We start from the raw sequence: 23,434 nt of genomic DNA, 5'->3' as shown, positions 1-23,434 counted from the left end.
AGTGGGGCCACATAATCCAAGAACCTACACCGCAGGCCTATCTGCCGGCGGGTGCAAAACATGAACTCCCACTGAACCGGGTCAACCACCTTCTCAGCGTTGAGAAGGGCCACAACTGCCGGAACCTCCTAATCTGCCCCGTCAAGAATGCCAAATGTCTTTGCAACCCGTAGGTGGTGTTCCTCCCGGTTATAAATCCAGACTGATTTACCAGCACTGAGCTGCTCGTGAAACGGGGAGAAGGCTGTTTGCCAACACTTTGGTGAAGATCTTATTGTCCAGATTGATAAGAGTTGTAGGCCTGTATAAGGAGCCGAATTCCGCTGGTTTCCCCTCCATGTGCAGGATCGCGATTGGGGCTTCTCTAATGGTAGGAGGAAGGGCTCCTCACTGCACTGCTTCCTGATATACCCAGAGCAGATGCATGGCCACTATGTGACTATAGGCCTTGAAAAATTCACCTGTAAGGCCATCAGGCCCAGGAGATTTAGACCCCTGCGAGTCCCTGATCGCCCCCCCCCATGATTTCCGTTGTCAGATCCTTATCCAAGTGTTCCCAATGTTCGGGTGACGGCCACAACAACACTATCCCATCAGGTATTGATTGATACTGTCCGCAGAGTGTGTGCACCCTTATGAGTATAGGGTGCTGTAATATTGTTGGATAATCTCCCCAATGTCTGCGGTTTGGAATAGATCGTCCCCTCTGGCATTCTTCATGTAATCAGCCTGTGTCGGCCTCCTCTCCGCCACCAAAAGCTGTGCCAGATGTGCCCCTGTCTTCTGGCCCTCCCTGTACTGTCAGACCTGGGACGATCTACGCATATATCACACCGCCCATATCTGCCAGAACCACGCCATCTACCATCTCCTGATATACCACCTCCAAACCTTCAACTTGTTTTAATTAGCTTCTAGTTCAGCCCTTATCCCTCTCAATATTCCTGTCTCCTTCCGCAGACATATATCCTCAATGCAACACTTCAAGGCTTCCCATAAAACTCCGGGGGACTCCACCGTTCCACTGTTAATGGCAAAATAGGCTTGTATCTATGTCCACAACTCGTCATGCAAAACTCCATCCTTTAGTACCTCGGACTTAAACCACCAGCATACCCCTTTCACCAACATCCCAGAGACCAGACATTCCAATGTCAACGGTGAGTGATCTGAGAGTGTTCTTGGTAAGATCTCACAAGACCCCAGGTGCACCCCTGCATGCCCGGTTGCTAGTATGAGGTCTATCCGGGAAGCTGAGTCGTGTACCCCTGACTGAAATGTATACTCACGCAGAGTGGCGTCCTTGTGCCCGCTATACATCTGTCAGACCATATATTTTACATAGGTCTATCATCTTCTGGCTGGCTGTGGATTGGTGACGAGCCGCACTCGTGTACCTATACACACTTTCATATAATGTGTTTAAGCCCCCCCCCACAGAATGAAGGAGTCAGCCCTTTGGGACATTGGGACAACTGGGCCGCCACCCAGTCATAGTATCTTGGCTTGTCCTCATTCGGGGCATACGTGTTAAGGAGAGTGACCTTCAATGTATCCAATTAACAGCGCCCTACCTTTCTCTTCCTTGACCATCTCTGCCAGGCAAAATCTAAGGGAGCTGGGGATTAATATGGCCCCCTTCACATGAGAGGAGTATGATGAAAAATATCTATGGCAACTCCATTGCCTTGCCTATTTGCTCTCCCCACTGACTCACCAAGTGGGTCACCAAGTGGGTCTCCTGAAGTCTCCTGAAGAGGGTACCTTCGACCTAGAGCCCTTTGCTCATCTACTCCTAACTCTCGGCGGGCGAGTCTCTTCTCCAAGCCGAGAATGGGCGGTAGATCTCTCTCCACTGCAGGTGCTTCCCTCTGGAATGGCCTCCCTGCCTCGCTCTGCCTTAAACCGGCTCTCCTTAAGTTCTGGAAGCTCTTCAAGACCTCCCTTTTCTCCTCTTCTTTCTCACTCCCTCTCCCCTGCTAATCGTCTGCTGCTCGGTGTCCTCTGAGTCTTCAAGGACACAAGACCCCCTCCTGACCGGTCCCCCTGTACTTGCTGCCTGGCCCAACTTGCACTGCCGCCTGGCTAACCTTGCACTACCATGCTGGGCTTGCCCCCTAGAGTCCCAGCCTTCATTGCACTTTTCCCTGTACCACCCCCCGAACTTCTTGTTGCGCACTTCAATCTCAATGACATAAGGCCTAGTAAGATTACTGTCTTGTCCTCCCTTTGTTCTCCCTCCCTTGCCTTGTTGCAGCTTCAAACACTTGTGTATAGGCGCGTAATAAATAACTCATCAATCAATCAGTCAATGAATGCAACCTGTATGCCATGCCGCTTCATGTATAAAAGGACCTTTCTAACCTTGTCTGGGTGGTTACACCCCGTATATTCGAAGTGAGAAGCTTAAAGCTCTTCACTTTCACCACCCCCCTTCCCATTTGGTGCCCTACAAGGTGCTGCACCTTTCACGTCATTCATCCTGGAGTTACTGACCCGGCGGAGATGGTCTGGCATTCTTTGCCATACCTTACTGGTGGTATATGTAAGCGGACATTCCAACACTCATAAACAAACCCCCAACTCCCTCTCTACCACACCAATCCACCGGGCAACACCCCAACTTGTCCAGCCTCCACCCCACCCAACAACCACCCAAACTCGTTCGGAACATCTTCCTCCCGCCCCTCCCCATTCTCAATGCAACTTAGTGGCACACACACACAGGGGCCTTTTGCCTCCACCCAGCCCCGATCTTCATTCACAACAGTTACTCCGGGCACTACTCCACCCCCCTGGGTGGATCTCCATGAGGCACCCCTCTGCAATCAGCCCCTTCACACCAGGTGTCTAACAGGAGTCTCCATCTGCCCGGCCTATGATCACTAACCCAGCCGTCCCACCATTCCTGGTCATTCTGAGCCGCATACGCCCCCGTGGGGGGCAAAAATGTCAGTCTCATTTCTGACATCATCTGCAGTGCCCCCCCACCAAACACCATCATCAAACCCCACCCAGAACCCCCCTTAATATCATCCTCCCGTGCGGTCTCGAGCCAGCACCTTCAGCAGCCTGGTTTCGGAAAGGCCCAGCCAATTCATGATCAGGACTTCGAGGTGAGCGGCCCCTCCCTGTCCCCTTTTTTGGAATTCCATCCATGGACCTGCTGGCCTCCTCCGGGGCAACAGCAAAGTGTGCTCTCCCAGCATATTGGATCCTGAGCTTGGCAGGGAACATCATTGCATATCGGATGTCAAGATCTAGGAGCCAGCACTTCACGTCCACGAAGGTTCTCCTCTCCGCTTGTACAGATGATGAGAATCCCAGAAGATCTCTATGTGGTTCCCATCAAAGGAGAGGTCTCCCATCTCCCTAGACAGCCAGAGGTTCCCGTCCCGGTCTCTGTAGATGTTTTGCTATTATAGGACGAGGCGATGCCCCTGTAACCGGGCGCGATTCTGGGGTCTTTGGTGCTGACTTTTGTCCTCTTTCACCATCCCGCTGCACTAATGCACCCTCAGGGCCTCTACTGCCACCCTGGCAAGCTGACTCCCACTGGCGTTGCAGCACTGCTCCAGTCAGGTGTGCTGAGACCCTACTGAATATCCTCAGCCCAGTAGATTCGGCCCCTCTTTCAATTTGGCCCTTTTGGCTGGGGCCCCTCTCCATCAGCTGGCCATTGGTGGCTACTCTCTCTCCCTGCTGCATCCCCTGCTTGCCTCATGCTCTCAGCGGGCTCCCTCCTTCCAGAGCCTTGTCATAGGCAGCTCCCCCTTTCACCACCAGGCGCCAGCTTTTCTCTGGGTGTGTGAGCTTTCCCAAACTCACTGGGGTCACCGGCTCGCCTGGGTTTTATATCCCAGATTCATTGCAGCAGCCCGCTATGTTTGTTGCTCCCCGGGTCCATGCCACACACTTTCCCTCTCCTTGTTGCTGGCGGGTGAGCTCCACAGTGATCCTTGCATCCCTAGACTCTAAAAGGGCCTCCTCGAGGTCTGCACTGTCTTCTAGGAGCCGGTGTAACGTCGGAAAAAATGCTTATCGTCAGAAAATGCTTTCCCTGCTTACTGCGCATGTGTAGTGTGTCTGCGCATGCTCAGTAATGTATTATCAGGAAAGTATTTTCTGACAGGCATTTTCAAATAATTTCAGCCACTTTCGAACATCCGCTTCTCGCTTGACGCTGCCAGGCCTTCCCGGCAAGAGAAAAGAACATACAAGGTTAGAAACTGCCCAAATAACTCATGCTTGGTCGCGCAACACCTTAGCTTTGCGTTCTACCCTTAAAGCCAACCTACCATCTATTTGAAAGCTTTGCTATCCTTTGGGGCATCTTTGGGGCTCGCTCAAAACACTGCTATTCCGAGCAGCCATCTTCACACCTACAGGGAAGAGAAAAGACATCACAAACTATAATCATGGCAAAAAAGACGTTGCAAGAATTACAAACTATAATCACGACAAAAAGACATTGCATAAGAATACGGACAATAATCATTGTTAAGAACACTTACCTTCCAAGTGGTTGGTCGCAGCCGGCCTGGGCCGCCACATCCACGGACCAGTGGAGCAACAAGGTCCATCCAAGGCACCCCTGCTAATGAGAAGCAGGACGGAGAGCTCATCCTTACGAGAAATCAGGTGAGCTTACATGGGCAAACGCTTGCTCATCTCATTCTGGAAGGAAGGGTTCGGGGGAAATCACGATACCATCACACCATTCTCATTGCCTCTCGTATTCCCTCAGAGGCAGTACCAGCAACCAGAGCAGTCGACATTGCAGCAGCTGGGGGAGAAAACCGATCCACAGGAGCCAAGTCCAGGGAGGGCTCCAACCATGCCCCAACGTCCCCGCCGAGACAAGGTGAGCGTAACAGAACGCGAAGCCTCTCCGAATCTCTGCCTGGGTGTTATGGAGACCTCGGAAACTGCCCAGTTGGCCCAATTACTAGGGGAGCTGCGAGCTGAAGTGCATGCCTCTAGACAAGAGACCAATGCCTTGAGGAGAGATCTTATTGTAGCCCTTGAACAGATGGATGATTTGGCAAGACAAATGCTTCAGACACACAGAGGGCAGGTTCCGTTACCCGGAATTGCACCAACTCCTTTGCCGCAGCCATCACCACCAGTGCAAGTGGTGCTTCCAGGGGCAGTCCCACTGGCCCCGCCAGGGCGTTTCACCGGCGACCTCAATAAATATGCCATATTCATGAACCAGTGCCGCCTACACTTTTTGTGTGGGCTTTCCCTATGATAGCACAAGAGTTGCCTTTGTACTTTCATATTTGGGAGGCAGCGCAGCTGACTGGTCCAAACCATTAGAAAATCAGGATGATCCAATATTCCGAGATTCTGGGGAATTCCAACAGGAAATTCTTTTTGCCAGACACACCCAAGGACAAGCCTTAGATAACGAACTGTTGTCTCTCAGTCAAGGAAGCCACGATTTGTTGACTTATATTGCCACCTTCAATCGTCTTGTAGCACAGACTAATTGGCCAGAGGACAAAAAGGACCACACTGTTTTACCTTGGGCTAAATGGTGAGCTAAAAGATGTGCTAGCTCAAGTGGTCAACGTGAAAAATGGACCGCACAAGTATTGAAGGGTGGTCAGTTTACATGCGATCTCGAGACAATCAAACCAAGGCTCATGAACCCACTGAGCCCATGCAGATTGGGGGATTACGAGCCCCTATTTCAAAGGCTGAAAGGGAAAAAAGGAGGCAACAACAACTCTGTTTATATTGTGAAAAAGCTGGGCATTTCCTCCGAGATTGCCCCATAAAACCCCCTAAGAAAACGGTAGGTGCCACAGACAATGGCAACGAAGAGAAGGAACAGATTCCGGAAAACTCTGACGCCCGGCAAGTGTAGGGGTCCACTTGTCGAGCGGAATAAAGACATTTCTACAGACCTCACACCTGGTCAACCCGGTACGTCTGATCCACCACCAACAACCATCAAAGGTACACGCTCTAGAAGCCTACATTGATAGTGGAGCAGTGGGAAACTACATCGATCAGAATCCGGCCGCAAGGATAGGCCTTCCTCTTCAGCAAAAACTACAATCGGAAAACGTCACTGCAGTGGATGGCTCTCAGTTGTCTTCTGGCCCAGTAACACAACATACCGACAAGGTGATGCTAATGTGTCAGGATGGTCATCAGAAAGACATTTCTTTCGAACTTATTGGGGCCCCCCAGTTCCAAATGATCCTAGGAATGCCGTGGCTAGAAACCCATAACCCTAGGATTGACTGGTGCACAAGGGAGCTCTTTCCTCAAGAATGTGCAAAGAGTTGCTACCACAGAGACATGAGGAATCTACAACTCAAGGTGAAATCAATCCTAGGAATCTCTGGTTCACTACCACCCGAATATCTGGACTATTTGGATGTGCTCCAAAAGGAACAAGTAAACACCCTGCCTCCACACAGACCTTACGACTGCCAAATCGACCTGGTTCCTGGAGCACAAATCCCTTGCAGTCGAATTTACGATCTGACTGAGCAAGAAAATCAGCATCTGAGGATGTACCTAGATCAGTACCTAGCCAACGGATTCATCCACCCATCCAAGCCTCCTCAGCTCTCTTCTTCATACCAAAGAAGGAAGGGGACCTCAGAACTTGTATAGATTATAGGGCAATTAACCAGATCACCGTTAAGAATAGATACCCTCTGCCGCTCATCCCCGAGTTACTTGAACAGGTGAAAAATGCTCAAATCTATACAAAATTGGACCTACGAGGAGCTTACCATTTGGTAAGAGTGAAAAAGGGCGATGAATGGAAGACAGCATTCCGAACCAAATACGGGCTCTTCGAGTATCAGGCTATGCCCTTTGGGTTATGCAACGCACCAGCAGCATTCCAGTACTTCATGAACAATGTACTTCACGAATTGTTGGACGTCTGCGTTCTTGTTCACATCAACGACATTCTTATTTATTCAGCGTCCAAGGAAGATCATGTTGTCCATGAATGGGCAGGTCTGGAAAAGCTTTGTAAGCATCGGCTGTTTGCCAAATTGGAAAAAATTTTTTTCCATGTCACGGAAGTCGAATTTTTGGGCTTCATGCTTACCTCACGAGGGGTGCACATGGACACTCGCAAAGTGGATGCTAGTCTTCAGTGGCCATCCCCAACATCAACCAAGGGAGTGCAGAGCGTGCTCGGATTTGCCATTTTTACAGGCGATTTATCCCGGGGTTTTCTCAGATCGTTCATCCAATCACTTCTCTACTGAGAAAGAATAAAAAGTTTTCCTGGTCCCCCGAAGCTGAAAAAGCCTTCCAGGAATTCAAACTGGCCCTCACCTCAGCACCAGTTCTCCGGCACCCCTGACCTGACCTGCCCTACATAGTTGAAACAGACGCCTCCAGCGTGGCCATGGGGGCGGTAATATCACAAAAGGACCCGGACACGGGACAATTACATCCTATAGCCTTTTGGTCCCGTAAGTTTACTGCACCAGAAATGAACTATGCCATTACTGACAAGGAGTTACTGGCAATTAAAGGAGCTCTTGAAACCTGGAAACACTACCTTCTAGGCGCAAGACATACAGTCACAGTTATCACAGACCATCGTAATCTGCAATATTTGAAAACTGCCAAGGCGCAATCTTTGCATCAGCTTCGCTGGGCTCTTTTCTTCACAGAGTACGATTTTGTTATCACTTACAGACCAGGAGTGCGTAACGGAAAAGCTGACGCTCTGTCATGCATGGGAGAGGACAAAGATGCGTTTATTCCATCTGAATCAGTACCCATCATTCCCGAGGAATGGATTCAAAACCAGATCGCAGTGACTGCCTGCTGGGAAGACTTGAAGGGCGAGCTCCAATCTCAAATGGACCAAACAGCCCAACAAGAGTGGTTGGCTAAAGGGGACCAGTACTCCATCAAGGATAACTTATCTTATTTTCAGGGAAGACTGTATATTCAAAACAAGGAAATACAAAACAAAATTATAGCAAATTACCACGAGCCATTAGTAGAGGGAGATCCTGGAATTACTAAGACTCGGGCCAAAATTCAGAAGAACTACTGGTGGCCAACCTAGAGAAAGGACGTTGTCCAGTTTATTGCAACCTGCAGTGTTTGCGCGCAACAGAAATCTCAAAAGTTAAGTCCCGCAGGGTTATTGCATCCATTAGCTGTACCGCCAGCACCATGGCATAAGCTGTCTATGGACTTCATTACCGATCTGCCACCCTGCGACGGCTTCAACACAATTCTGGTTGTAGTAGACTTATTCTCCAAAATGGCACATTTTATTCTACTAAAGGGGCTTCCCTCTGCTGCAACCCTGGCCACTGTATTCTTGGAGCAAATAATCAAACTACATGGCTTTCCCTCGGTACTGGTTTCAGATCGTGGAACTCAATTTGTTTCAGCCTTCTGGAGGAGATGATGTAAAGTAGCGCAAATTGATCTTCGCCTATCCACAAGTCATCATCCCCAAAATGATGTTCAAACTGAAAGGACCAATCAGACACTAGAGCAATACCTGAGATGTATGTTCCAGCAGACAGAAGGGTCTTGGAAAAGCATTCTCTGGTTGACTGAATTTGCCTACTATAACTCCATTCACAATAGTACTGGACAAACCCCATTCTATACCATGAATGGTCAGCACCCTCGGATGTCCTCCTTTGATCCGCTTGATGAACTAGAGAGGCCAGCAATCACCTCCTTACATAAGACCATTACTCATACTCTTAAGGAAGCAACCAAGAACCTAATCAAGGCCAAGGAAAAACAAAAAAGGTTTGCAGATAGGCATAGAAGGGAAGCCCCACATTACCAAGTCGGTGATAAAGTATGTTTGGCATCCAAGAATATTCCATTGAAGGGACCGCAGGTCTTTCATCCAAGATACCTCGGACCTTACCCCATCAAAGCCATCATTAATCCTGCGGCCATAAAATTAGATCTACCAGCCAATATGCGGATCCATCCAGTATTTCACGTTTCCCTCCTAAAACCTGTGAAACCAGCGACATGGAGGGAGAACCTGAGTAGGAGGTTAAAGACATTCTGGAGTCTAAGTTAGTACGATCAAAACTGTACTACTTGATCGACTGGGAGGGTTACGGACCTCAACATCGCACATGGGAACCTGTTGAATTTGTCCATGCGTCTCGACTAATCAGACGGTTCCAATGTGATAACCCCACCAAACCAGGACCAGGGAGATGAACGCCCATGAGAGGGGCCTTTAGGGGGAGTGCTGTCATGGCCCCTGGACAAGGGCACATGTTTTTGCCACCTACAGCGTCCAAATGGACCCAGTCCTGGCCCCTCTGGCACCAGGTTCATGCAAAAGTGTGCTTTGCACACTTTGTGCCTAAGGCACATGCATCCAGGCCGGGCATGGCCATAGTAGAACATTGGGGAGCACGTGCAAGAACCTCTGGGAGTGGCAAGGTGGAGCCACAAGGCAGGGCCAAAGGGAGGGGCCGGGGCCAGCCTACCTAAGGCCAACCCGCCCGACTATTGGCGGTTTGCGTTAGTCTGCTTTCTGCCGCCTGCAGAGTTCTTACCTGTTTTCCAGCTCATCACCTTGACGCGCACCCTCTGGGTTACAGTCCATCGCGGAGAGCGCATCTTACCTGGCTCCAGCTACACCATCGTGGAGAGCGCATTTTACCTGGCTCCAGCTACACCATCGCTGAGAGCGCATCTAACCCGGCTCCAGCTACACCATCGCAGAGAGCGCATCTTACCTGGCTCCAGCTACACCATCCTGGAGAGCTCATCTTACCTGGCTCCAGCTACACCATCGCTGAGAGCACATCTAACCCGGCTCCAGCTACACCATCGCAGAGAGTGCATCTTACCTGGCTCCAGCTACACCATCCTGGAGAGCTCATCTTACCTGGCTCCAGCTACACCATCACTGTAAGCACACCTTACCTGTCTCCTGCACTCCATTGCCTCCAGCGCATTGCATCTTACCTGATCTCCATAGTCATCGGAGTTGGAGCGCATCCTCACCTGTTCCGGACATCCAGCTACGCGGGAGCTTATCTTCCATCCATCATCTTCATGGGTCATCCATCCTGCAACTGCGGACAGGCCTTCGAACAGCTGCTTCTCGCTTGACGCCTCCAGGCCTTCCCTGCAAGAGAAAAGAACACACAAGGTTAGAAACTGCACAAAGAACTTACGCCTGGTCGTGCAACACATTAGCCTTACACTTACAGCCAACTTACTATCTATTTAAAAGCTTCGCTATCCTCTGGGGCATCTTTGGGGCTCGCTCAAAACACTGCAATTCCGAGCAGCGATCTTCACACACATATATTATTTTATATATATATATATATATATATAATTTATTATTTTTTGAACATTTTTATTGTTTTCCAAACACAAACTCCCAACATTACAAACTTTAAGGACATTCGCAATTATACTTACATAGTATTACAAATTAACATTTCGGTCCATTTCCCACCCCACCCCTTAACTCGAGCCCCTATTTTGTGTCATAATCCTACTTGTCTTCAGGAATATCTACTGCAGCTATGTCTTCAGTATCATCTTCACTATGGTCGGCCTGGGAGGTTCCCATCATAGAGGCCACCAATTGTCTCCATGCTATCAGGGGTCCCACCTCTCCCCCCACCCCGCTGACTGCTTCATACCAAGCAGCCGTTTCTGCTTCAGCCCTTTTCATCAGATCCGCCCAGCACGTCTCGATTCTGGGCCGTTGGGCTGCCTTCCAAACCTTCCAACCGATAGCAATTCTCCGTTTGGCCAGAATGTAGGCCAGGTCTTTCATTTTGCTAATGTGCTTCGGGTTACGTGGTCTAGTAAAACTCCCCAGCATGCATGCCCAAGCTGACTCTACCTCAAAAGTAATTCCTTTTTCAGTGAGGCGAGCCTTCAGTTCCGTCCAAAACCTCCCCACCTCCGGGCAAGCCCAAAACATGTGTAGCATCCCTGCATCCCCGCTCCCTCCTCCCGCACCGTGGGCATTTCTGTGCTGTCGATCCCCCAAACTTGGATATCTTACTGGGGGTCATGTATGCCCTGTGAGTGACATACAATTGAATTTGCTGCAGCCTTGCGTTTCGGGACACCTTCTTGTGATACCTTTGGGCTCTGTCCCATTGGCCATCCACCATGGGTTCTCCCACCTCTTCCTCCCAGTTTCGCCTCAGTTGGAGCAGCTCTTTCCCCACCCTGGTCCCCAGTAGCTCATATAGATGAGCTATCTCATGCCCCCCCCTCCGAAATATCATACATTGGGCCTCATTACGACCCAGGCGGTAAGTTACCGCCTGGGCCGTGACTTTACCACCATGGCGTAAACTACGTTTACGCCATGGTGGTTGGCGGACTTACCGCCCCATTCCGACCTTGGCGGGGCGGTAAGACCCCAATCCCCATTTACCCTTCCCCATTCCCATTTTTGCCCCATAGGGCATAATGGGAGTGGGGAAGGCGTTAATTACGCCACCGTAAATTATGGTGGCGTAATTAACTCCATGGTCCCTTAGCGTCATGGATTTTAACACCTGCTAAAAGCAGGTGTTAAAAGCGCCATGGCGCTAAGGGACCTCGTACTCAGGCGGTAAGGGTCGGCGCTGTTAACGCTGCCGTTAACCCCTTACCGCCTGGGTCGTAATGAGGCCCATTGTCTCGATGATTGCATCAGGTTGTTTTGTAAGCACAGCCTCCGGCCAGCTTTCTCGCACCCGTTTGGTGATTCTAGTGTAAGTAATATGTTGGCCTTTATGCACCCCGGTGTCATCCACTAGTCCCCGGAAGTCCAGTGCCACCCCTTCTTGCCATATATCTCCAAGGGTTGCCAGGCCCATCGGTTCCCAATATTTACAGATCCCTTTCATCATTTGGGAATCCTCCCTGCATAGTGCCACAAGTGGTATCTGCGGGGAGAACGTGGATGGAATTCCCGCTATTTGCCATGCCCTGTGCCACACTTCCCAGCCTAGCACCAGTAATCTTGCCAATCCCAGCACCTTTGGTTTAGGAAGCCATTAGGAAGCCACACTATCTCTCTGAGGAAGAAGGGGGAAGGGTCTTTATACAATAGCCTGGCTTCAGCCGTTTCTTCTTCGGATAACCACCAGGACACATATTGCAGCTGTCCCGCCAAATAATATAAAAATTCGTCAGGTTTATGCCCCCTCTGTCATATAAGTTTTGTAGTTTCCACAAGGCCACCCTGTTCCTAGAGTTATGCCACAAAAAACCCCTGCACAGACTGTGAAGTGTAACAAAAAAGCGTTTAGGAATCGCGAACGGGATGTTCGAGAAAAAGTGCAGCAGTCTGAGCAGGACTACCATCATAATCAGGGCCGCTCTGCCCATCATAGCCAAAGGCAGTGTGGACCAAAACACCATGCTTTTCTTAATACCATCAACTGCCTTTACTGTGTTATGTTTGTGTTCCTGTTCCGTTGAGTGATATATGTTGATTCCTAAATACCGGAACGTCTCGGTCTGCCAGGGTATCGGCAAGACCGCTAAGCCCGCAGGTCGGGTGTGTCTCTACCTCCACAGGGGGAATATGCTCGATTTCTTAGGGTTAACTGCTATGCCCGAGAGGGTGGCATAATGTGCCATCACCTCCAGGACAAATTGTAAATTCTGGGAAGCGGAGATATAAGAGTATATCATCGGCATACAATGATATGAGGTTCAAACCCCCCACAGTGCAGATCCCTATCTCCCTGTATTGTTGTCTGAGGCAAATTGCCAGCGGCTCCAGTGCCAGCATATACAGCATGGGCGACCAGGGGCAGCCTTGTCTAGTGCCCCGGCTGAGCTGCCATTTGTCCGAGACAGTGGCGCCCATTTTGACCCTGGCGATTGGGGTACTGTACAACATTTTAACCCATCTTAGATATTCTGGCCCCATCCCATATTCCCTCAGAGTCGCCAGCAGCCAAGGCCATCTCACCGAATCGAAGGCCTTAATGGCATCCAGCGAGACTATTGCCAGTTCGTCGGGGTCCTTCTCCATTTGGTCAATAATGTGGTGGAGCCTCCTGTGGTTGTCGGTTCTGTTCCTGCCAGGAACATAACCTGTTTGGTCAGGATGTATCAGTTTGCCAATGACTCGCTTAAGCCTGTTCGCTAGCGCTGCTGTGAGGATTTTGCTATCCTGATTAAGCATCGACAAGGGTCTGTATGACCCGCAGTCCGTATCCGGCTTACCCGGTTTTAAAAGTGGGATGATCACTGCCTCTCGTAGGGACTCACGTCTCAATTAGCATGGCCAGCAGCGGGGTGAGCACCTCCTGTTGATACGTTTTATAAAATTCACATGGTAGCCTGTCCTGCCCTGGGGCCTTGCACGTGGGCAGGTGCTGAACCACTATCTCCGGTTCTTATAGTGTAATTGGGGCGTCCAGTTCCTCTCTTTCCTGGTCATCCAATTTGGGCAGGCCTATGTCCTCTAATGTTTCTTGGATATAATGAGCCGTCGCTTCCCCTGCATCTCCGTAAAGACGTTTATAATATCTAAGGAACCCCTCATTGACTCCCTCTTGGGTGTGCCAGCACTGGCCCTCGTCTCCCATGATCACCCTGATCGCTGCCCTAGGCGTTTCGTTTTTATATAACCATGCCAGCAGCCTGCCCGGCTTGTCTCCACTCGCGTCTTGCCTCTCAACGTACTTTTTGTAGCTCAGTTTGCACAATCTATCCCAGTGCTCGCTGCTAGCCTGGTGCAACAGTTTTATCCTGTCAGCGTCTTCCTGTGAGGTGCCCCCTTATGCATTATGTCTTCCAGCTTCTCTGTTTCCCGCAACTCTTGCTCCACGCCTCCCTGGAGCCCTCTAGTTTTTTAAATGGCCGCTCCTCGTATTACTACTTTAAACGCCTCCCACAAGGTTCCCTCCGATTGGACACTACCCGTGTTAATATCAAAATACTCAGTGATCGCCTCCCTCAAGTCCTCCCGGAAAACCAAATCCTGCAGGGCCTCAACTCTAAGCTTCCACGTTGGGATTCTTGCTCTAGGGGGCTGGTGTTGCCACTCCAGGACCAAGGGGGAGTGGTCCGATAGCACTCTAGCTTTATATTCCGCACCCGTCATCTCTCCCACCAGCTCCGAGGCAACAAAGATGTAGTCCAGCCTCGTGTGCAAGTTATGTGGCACTGCGTAGTGTGAATACTGCCTAACTGTTGGGTGTAACTGTCTCTAGGCATCTTCCAGACCCATGTTCCCCAGCAAGGCCTGCAGTGCCTTTGCAGCTGGGGTGGGTCTGTCGAGTTTACTGTCAGATCTGTCCATTTTAGGATTTAATGTACAGTTAAAATCCCCCCCCATAAGATCGCTCCGCCCAATAGAGGGCCAATTTTGCCATGTAAAGTCCTAAAATAGGCTGCCGTATCCTGGTTAGGGGCATATAGATTAATAATGCTCATTTCCCTATTTTCCAGTATCCCCCTCATCACTGTCATTCTGCCTTCTGGGTCTATCGAGGTCTGAAGCAGTTGAAATGGCATATGTGGTGCCACCCACGTGATGACCCCCCTTGCATAGGCTGAGTATGTGGCTCCCGTGGTACACCCTCTCCACTTCCTCTGGACCACCTCCAGCTTCTCCCTAGTGAGGTGGGTTTCCTGCAATAGCGCTATGTCAATCTTCAACCTTCTCAGGTACATCATTACTTTATTGCATTTCAAGTAACTGTTAAGGCCCCTCACGTTCCAGGTCACTACCCTCAGGCTACCCAACGCCATCTAAGGGTTGTCCCACCTCCCCTCCCGGTACTTCCTTCCCACCTGATTCGACACATGATTGGGCTCGTTTCCCTCCCATTCCCAACAATGAACCCCCAAACCCAACTACCCTCCCCCTTACCCTTTCCCAACTTGCAACACTGCACACCACCCCTCCCCCCCTACCCAACCCCAACAAGTGCCCAGCTTCATCCCTGGATCTCAGGCTCCCCCGCTTTTGCTCTGACTTCGGAATACTGAATGCAAACCCAGCAGGGTGTCACCGGTCTGCCGGTGACCTAACTAGTCTATTTTCTGAGGGGGTAGGAGGGCTGGTTCCGTTAGGCTTCTATGCCATTGGCTAAGTTCCGCATGCTCACGGATCATACATGTAAATTCTGCCCTGTTCACACATCTATAGCAGGCTGTATCCCTTACTATATTCCAGTCCCACTGTCTTACGCTGCAACGCTATGTGCCGCCGCGGCATGTTACTTATCTTCGCCGTCTTCCTTCTGGATGCCCGACTCTTGGGGGCAGCTCTGCTCGTCAAGCCCTTCCATGGCATCTTCCATGGCATCTTCCGGGGTTTCAAAAAACAAAGTTCTGCTCTTGTGGAACACCTTCAGTTTCGCCGGGTATAGCAGCATGTACTTGTGGCATGTTTCACACAACCTCCTTTTCACAGTCCCGAAGTTCATGCGTCGGTGTTGCACCTGCAGGGTGTAATCTGGGTATGCCGTTCTGTGTGCTGATGCCCTTTGTATCGTTCCACCCTTCCGGAAGTGTTCAAGGATCCGCTCCCGGTCACGGTAATTCAGGATCTTAGCTATCATCTGTCTGGGGGGAGTTCCCGGTGGTGGCCTTCTCATCAGGGCCCTATGCGCCCTTTCCACGGCAAACCCCTGGGACAGAACTCCCCCGGTTATCTCCTGCAGCAACATTGATTCAATATATTCCGTGGGGTTAGGACCTTCAGCTCCTTCAGGCAGTCCGACAATGCGTATATTATTTCTTCGGGCGCGACCCTCCGCTTCCTCCGCCCTGTTTTCCAAGTTGCCCACTCGTTGCACTAAGGCATGTAAGTCAGATTTGTGAGCTGTGCATGCCGTTGTGTTCGGGGCCACCTCTTTTTCCAGATCTCCTGTGCGTTCCGATAGCGCTCTTACGTCTTGCCGGAGGAGGTTCTCTTCTTTTTGCACTGCCCCAATTATGAGCTCTAATGCGGCTTTCAGCTCAGTCATAGCCAGTCCCAGTTTGGTTTCCCAGGCAACTTTTAAGTCGGCTATCGCAGAGAGGATCTCCTGGTCTCTGCCCGCAGCATCCGCACTCCCAGAGGGGCTTTTGTCTCTGCTCTTAGTCCCTTCTGCACCTGGTGATGATCTGGCATACTCTTAGAGCGTGGGTTGCTTGCCCTTCGCTCTGGGCAGTTTGGTGGCCATCTCGGCATTTCGGGGCCGCTTATGGGTGCCCAGCCACCCTAGGCCTTGGCCCTCGCCAAGCTAGGCTATTACTGGTGCTCGAACCCTGACCAGCGGCACCCAGGGGTCTTCTATGCGGCCAGCTCAGTACCAGGAGTGGGCTGTGTCCTCCCACATAGTTGTTCTAGGGCGAATCAGTCCGCCCTGGCTGCCCGTCCAAGTAACTGCGGGTCCAGCACCAAGGGCCCACCATCCGGTGCAAACAAGTTTAGTCGGGTGCGAGCCTGCCCTGGAGTTTGTTGGCCCTAGGCTCCACAAAGTCACCAATGCCCTCAGCACATAAGCTGCAGTGGTAGAGCTCGGCACCAGGCACCTTTCTCTGCTCCCCCTGTATGACTACTGTCCAGGCTAGGGGTTGTCTCCCACTTCACTGTCTCAGTCACATCTGCGTGTTGCCATCAATAGGTGTGCACTGTCCAGTTAGTTTCTTTGAGCGCCTCCCGTGCACCCAGGTGTTCCAAAACTGCTCTCCCCCCGGAGTACTCCTTGTTATGTGCAGCCGACCGTGCCTCGGTCAGCTACAGTAGGTGATTGCTCCCGGCTGCCTCTCAGCAAGATTCGAGGCTATGAGGCTTTGTTTCTTCTACAGAGTATCCAGGCTGGATATAAATGTAGCGGGCTCCGTTCTGTTCACCCAGCGGTCTTGCCTCCCGGCGCGCGTCTCATACAGTGCGCTCGCCGGGATCCATAAGGCAGCCTTCTTTCACTTTCTTCTCCACTCTTAGATCAATGTTGTACCCATAGCCTCTTCTTTCTATACTCCATCTTTTCTGTTCCTAAACATTCAATGAGCCCTCATCCTGTTTCACATTCCATTCACTCTCCAATACCATGCATTGCTTTTCACATTTCCTCCTCTAATTCTAATGTCACTGGCTTAGTGGAGGAGATGGGAATACTCACGTGACCGAGATCAGCCTCGTTTTTGAAAATGCCATGTTTTGAGAGATTAGCAAAATCTGAGAATTGTGGGGGCATTCCGAGCCGATACCAAGATAAAGTTCCAGAGGGTGGGTGCCTGATAGGGGAAGGATTGTTTGCAGGTCCTATTTTTGTGGACAAGTTGTGATTTAAGCTGGTTGGTCTATTTGCCCCAGTGTGTGGCAACAGATATATGGAGTGCACGCTGGTGTGCTACTTGCGACTGCTTTGTAGATGATATCTGCAGTCTTGAACAGTATCCAATTGTAGTTTGTGTAGGACTGGGGTGATTGGGTCAAATTTCTACACACCCATAATAGGATGTGCTACAGCGTGGGGCACTGCTTTTAGGGGAACCAAGTGAGAGGCTGGTAGCCCTGTCAGGTGGGCATTTCTTCCATCAACGAGCGAGACCAGAAGAGCCTGCACTACGGTCCGGCGGTCCTGCGGCATAATAAAGGGTTTGATTTTGCAAAGGGTGGAGATTTGGAGCCAGGCTGTTTGGGCCTTCCTGGCTATGTTTTTGTCTCCTGAGACAGTTCACCTCATGTTTGAGGACTAGGATGTGGAAGATGGACATATGGGTAATACTGAGCATTATTGCAATATGTGCACAATGTTCTAGTATGAGTGACACATTTCCAGCCTCCCACATACAAATCTACCACCACCATTCTCACGTACCTATTTTAATCCCCAGAAACTCACACATGCCATTTTCATAAACAGCCTTAACAGCCTATAAACGTAACCTGCTTGACACCAGACCGAAACCAATACTACCTACTTTGTTGATATTTCCTGTCCTTTTATGTTTATTTATTTATGTCTTTCCCTTTTTTCCTGCTTCTTTATTGAGATCTTTTGTTCTTGTTTTACTCTTCTTTGTTCTTATGTATTTTCTGTACTTCTTGGTCCTTCTTTGTTGTGTCTTTCTTGGTTTTTATTTCCTTTTCTATGCCTAATTTGCACATTTCTTTTGACTTTGCAGATGCATTTCCTGGCTTTCACTATTTAATTTTTTATTCTATTGAGCATTTGTAAGGCGCCTATACATCAAAAAGTATTTTCAGGCGCCACAAGACAAGGGGGAGGGTGTTAAGGGGGAAAAAAAATAACAGTAACAGTCCCACTAGGCCATGTGACATTTAGAATGTGCAAGTGCAATAAACAGGAAGTGCAGGGCGAGGGGAGGAGGGAGAAGTGCAAGGGGGAGGGGGCCAAGGGGCTGGTCAAGTGCTGAGGGAGGTCCATGAGGGCAAGTGCTCAAGCAGGGAGATAGGGGTAAGATAGTACGAGGGAGGGGAGGTGGATCACACTCAGTAGGCTGGTCGGGGAAGGGTGCCTGATGCCAAGTGCTGAAAGGGGTAATGGGAGACTGGCTCATGGGGGAACAGGCCACCAGACATAGAGGGGGAGGGGAAAGGAGGTAGAGAAAAGGAAGGTTTTGAGCAGCTTCTGGAATTTAAGGAGATCCAGCTCAAGACAGAGAGGGGCAGGAAGGCCATTCCAGAGAGAGTTGGATGTAGCAGGGTCCCAGGCCCTGGAAAGTCTTATGGATGAAGCAGAGGGTCTTGAATTTGATCCTTGCAGCCACTGGGAGCCAGTGGAGATACTTTAGTGCTCGAGAGGTGCAGTCCCTGGGCTTGAGACCAAGGATAAGTCTTGAAGTCCTATTCTGGATTAGTAGAAGAGAGCAGAGGGAGGAAAGGGGCAGATAAAGGAAGAGGCTGTTCCAGTAGTCAAGCCGGGAGAGGACCAGAGCTCTGGAGACATTGAGTTTCTGGGGGAAGGCGAGGAAAGGGAGAATGCCTCTGAGGAGGAGAAGCTGAAAGTGAGATTTCCTGATAAAGTCAGCTATGTGAGGTGAGAAGAAGAGGGAGGAGTCAAAGATGACACCCAGGTTTTTTGCATCACAAGAGGGTGAGGGGAGGGGGCCCAAGGAGGGCAGCCAGAGAATAGAGGGGAAGGAGGGGGCGGGAGTTGCAACGAGAAGGATCTCAGTCTTAGTGGCATTAAGGGAGAGATTGTTAGAAGCACGCCATGCTTGAATAGCAGTCAGACAGTAGGGAATGAGAGAGGAAGGAGAGGAGGAAGAGGAAGGAAGCTTAAAGGAGAGCTGAGTTTCATCCGCATAGCATTGAAAATGAGGAGGGAAGGTGGAGATCAGGTGGGCAAGAGGGGCAAGGTACATTCTGAAGAGCCAACGCGAGAGGATTGCACCCTGAGGGATGCTGCAGGCACAGAGTGAGATTGAGGAGAGGAAAAGACCCAATTGAACTTGAGAGGGCATATTCGAGAGGAAGGAGGTCAACCAAGCCAGTGCCCGGTCAGTAATGCCCAGGATTTCACGAAGCCTAGGTGTCTGGTCATGTCAAGTGTTTTTTGACACATGTTCTTTTTGGGGCAAATTACAGTCCAGAAGAAAATCTGAAGTGCAGGTCACTAGCACCGGAGTGAAGTTAATGCTGTCTTTCGTTGAAAGGGAAACGCAGACATTATGTTAATAACACAATTTCATCTATTGCTTGGGAAAAGGAGGGACTCCTTTTTAGATGGATTACATTTTAAACATCCACGGCTCAGTCAAAGCCAGTGCCAGATTAAATCCTGTGGAGGGCTCTAGGCAGTCGAAATGTCGCCCCCCCGCCCCTGCAAATTACCTCCTTAATTTTCTGACTGCTTTATTTTGACCCGTTGTCGCTGGGCCCCTTAAAAGGGGCGGAGCCTATAGGCTGGTGCCTACTTGGCCTAATGTGTAATCCAGCAATGATCACAGCCAGCCACTCTCCCAGGCATCAGACGACCTCCATAGAGGACACTTTGAGATATAACTGTGTGTCATTGGCATACTGATGATTAGCTACTCCCCACCAGGCCACCAGAACCCCCGGTGGCCTAATATACAGGTTGAACCACTATGGGGACAAAATAGATCCTGGAGGGATCATACCAAGCATAGGTTGTGGGGGCGGGGGACATCGAGGAGCGCATCCGAACAAGTTGAAATCTGACAGAGAGGAAAGATCTAATCCAAGCGCATGCACAGATATAATACTTCAGGGTGTCTCATGATCCGCTGGATCCCAAGCCTCTGAGAGATCCAGTAACACGAGGAAGTGTGCACCACTACCGTCTGGTGCCTGGGTAGTGCTGTCTATCACCTGGGGGCGGCTGTTTCTGTACTGTGATGAGCTGGAGGGGTAGACTGGTATGAGCGCAAGGGTTTTATGCCAATCAATATGTGCTTGGAGCAACAGAGAGACTACCTTTCCAAAATGTTTATACCTAGAAGGGCAAACTAGCGATAGGGCAATAGTTTTGGGGTACTGAGAAAGCAAATCTGGGCTCTTTCAAAAAGTGGGTAAATCAGTCTGATTTTTTAAAAAAGATCAGGGAATGATCCTTGCAATAAAGAAGTATTTAAAATCATGCAGAGTGTTGACAAAGCTTAGAAAGGGAGCTATAGGCTTGGATCATGTCATTTAAATCAGACGTAGGTTTGAGAAAAGCTATATTGTGCTAAGGCCACCCAAAGAGACAGAGCACAGTCGTCACAGCTAGTGATAGATAACACGTGGAACAAACAAGAGAGCCTCCGGCAAGCAATTTACCCGCATTTACACCACCTGGAATATCCCGGTAATACCGGTGCAAATGGTAGGGTCAGTCTGCTGGTATCCCACCGGAATTACCGGCGGGATACAGTTAGACTAATAATGACCGCCGTACGCCTGTTTTAGCACTTGCTTTACTGCTCCAAGGACTCACAAATAAGCCTCTCCGAGTTTGTTTTGGATCTGCCCTGGTCAGTCAATGTGCTCTTGTTTGTTGGGCCACAGTTTTTCAGGGTATTGATGCTGAGTACTCCCTGTTCTCTTGGTTGTTAGCGTGAGGTTTATGATGCCTAGACCTGTGGGTCTTATTTCAGAACCCATCCCAGTGCAGGCGTGGTTTTTGGCTCCACCATTTGGGTGTGCGGTAGCAGTTCCTCTGTGGTTACCAATCAATCCTCGTTTGCGCAGTCACTTACCTCTCGGGCTTGTGTCCAGGAACCAGTGTTTCCTAATGGGTCATGGTTGGTATCTGACTCCTGCTCAGCTAACGGTTAGTGTGTGTCAGAGACATTGCACTGCTTCCTAAGTCCTTCTACTGTGAGGACTGTGATGAGGAAGAGGGATGCAGTGGTAATATATGGACTACTTACCAGAAATCATTCTTGCAATGATCCCCAATCTTCCTTTTCAGAGTGCAGCATTAATGTCACTGCCTTCCTTCTGTGTTGGTGTCTTTGACCATTGTGATTCAGTTTGGTGACAGTAGCAGGATTACAAAAGTTTGATCAAGTACCTTATACCCTTATGAAAGGCGGAGCAGCTAGAATGCTTGTAAAATTTAAAGGGCCAGTTCCATTGCCTGCTTCTTGGACATGGCTCACCCTCATACTGTTAGGTATCTGATGAGGAAGAGGGGCCCTCATTCTGATTTTGGTGGTAGTTGCAGAAGAATAACTGCCAAACTCGGTTAACATTGACACCACCTGTTCGGAACTAATTACTCTCACATTGAGGGTGGCTGCATGATGGGGTTAGTCCCCATTCTTAGAGTCCTCAAGACTCCACTGGGACTTTTGAGGAATTACCTCGTTTGGTAATTCCATCTATGGTAATTCCTTCAGTTTTGGCTGTGAGTGCGGGGGATTGACCTTTAGCCGTTTGCTGGGGGTCAATCCTTTACTTCAAGGGTAAATAAATAGGGAGTGACTGAATTGCCGCCATTTTTTAATTCACTGCCAAACATGTAATGACCACCCAGTGTAATAACGATGACCGGTAAATCATTGGAGCATTGCAAGTTATTCTTCCCTTTTTGCCTTATTGATGGGTTCCAAAGCTGGTCTTCATTCACTGCTACCATTTTGTTGCAGCCGGGATGCTTAATGACACCATCCCTTCCCCGACCCCGGATTCAGAAGCAGTGAGCCATGCATTCATGCCAGGGATAACGGCAACATCCAGCGATCCTTCGGAGGTGAACACCACCAAATCAAGAGGTAAGGCATGGCTACTAGGCCTGTTCAGCTACTGCTTGCAATACGTATAACCGCTGGGATAGCGTATATTGTCTACGCAAAAACAGGACTAACTATAGGGGGGAATATATCGACCCCTGGGGGCCATTGTTGTTTGCATGTTAAATTGCACAGAGGGCAACCACTTTAATTTACACTTGCATGCAAAAGGTCCCCACTTTGAAATACGTAGTGGTAAAGTAAAGTATAGGCAAACTCGCTTCTCCTCCTTACTTTGCCACTATGGGGCTCAGTTTTGACGTCCCCGTAAAAAGGCGGAGAGGACCTGTTACGTGTACACTTTCACGTATACGGGTCCCCGTCGCCTTATTTTCCTCATTTGCACGGCGGATTGTAAAAGGGGATGGTAAAAGCGTGTACGCCCCCGTTTTACACTCCGCCGTGCAGATTAAGTAAACAGTCTGCCATGTACACATGTCGGGTATCGTTTACAATGGATTCCTATGGGGTTCACCATCTTTTTCCACAGAATTTATGCAGGCATGAAAATCCATGCTGGTGCAAATGCTGTAGCATTTTTATGGCAGAGAGGAATGGAGCGGTGGAAACGCAAGTTACGTTCCACCCCTCCTCTCCGCCGTAAAAACTAATGAAAATAAGCAGTGATGCAAACAGAATACGTAAAAGTCTTTTACGCATTCTGTTAACATTACGGCTCAATGCAAATGAGCTCCGAAGTGTTCGGAAAAGTATAAAACCTTCCCGAAATTAAAGACTGCAGAAAGCATTTACAATGGATTCCTAGGGAATCCGCCTGCTTTTCTAGTAGTAGTCGGATTCCATAGGAATCCATTGCATTACCTCCACTATCAAAATCACATGCAGGTGGTAATGCAGGCTCTGCCTGCCAAATCATGGAAAATCCGACTGACCGTAAAAAGTGACGGTAAAAGTGTACTGCCATTTTTACAGCCACTTATTCTGATATTCTGGCAATTACATTTTTAAAAATATTATAAAAATATGTAGTATTTTATAGCATACTTTCAAGTAGAATTGGCATGAGATATATACAAAGAGCATGTGCGATCCGAGGATGACAATAAGTGTCTAGCCGAGCCGTAACTATATCACCAGACACAGGGGTGCACGCAATGAGGAATTCTTTATGTGTTTTGATTATGTCCGCCTCTCGCGGGGCACCACTGGCACTGAATCAGGTAGTGGATGGAGAAGAACCTGCTCACTAACAACCAACCAATAGACCTGACACTCGCACCATGAAAGCAAA

General features: G+C 49.6%; 1 protein-coding gene across 1 annotated transcript in view; it reads left to right on the top strand.

Annotated features, from left to right (window-relative positions):
- LOC138525695 (uncharacterized) overlaps positions 1 to 23,434 on the top strand; it is a 192,468-nt gene that overhangs the window by 31,645 nt on the left and 137,389 nt on the right. Inside the window, exon 2 of the mRNA XM_069635787.1 lies at positions 22,039 to 22,164. Within this exon, the coding sequence (XP_069491888.1) occupies positions 22,039 to 22,164 (126 nt within the window). The remainder of the gene's footprint in view (positions 1 to 22,038; positions 22,165 to 23,434) is intronic.

Source organism: Ambystoma mexicanum, chromosome 7p (assembly GCF_040938575.1).
Source record: "Ambystoma mexicanum isolate Mex_15411 chromosome 7p, UKY_AmexF1_1, whole genome shotgun sequence".
NCBI lineage: Eukaryota > Metazoa > Chordata > Amphibia > Caudata > Ambystomatidae > Ambystoma > Ambystoma mexicanum.
The sequence above is the reverse complement of the archived record's forward strand: the minus strand, read 5'-3'. Positions and strand labels throughout refer to the sequence as shown.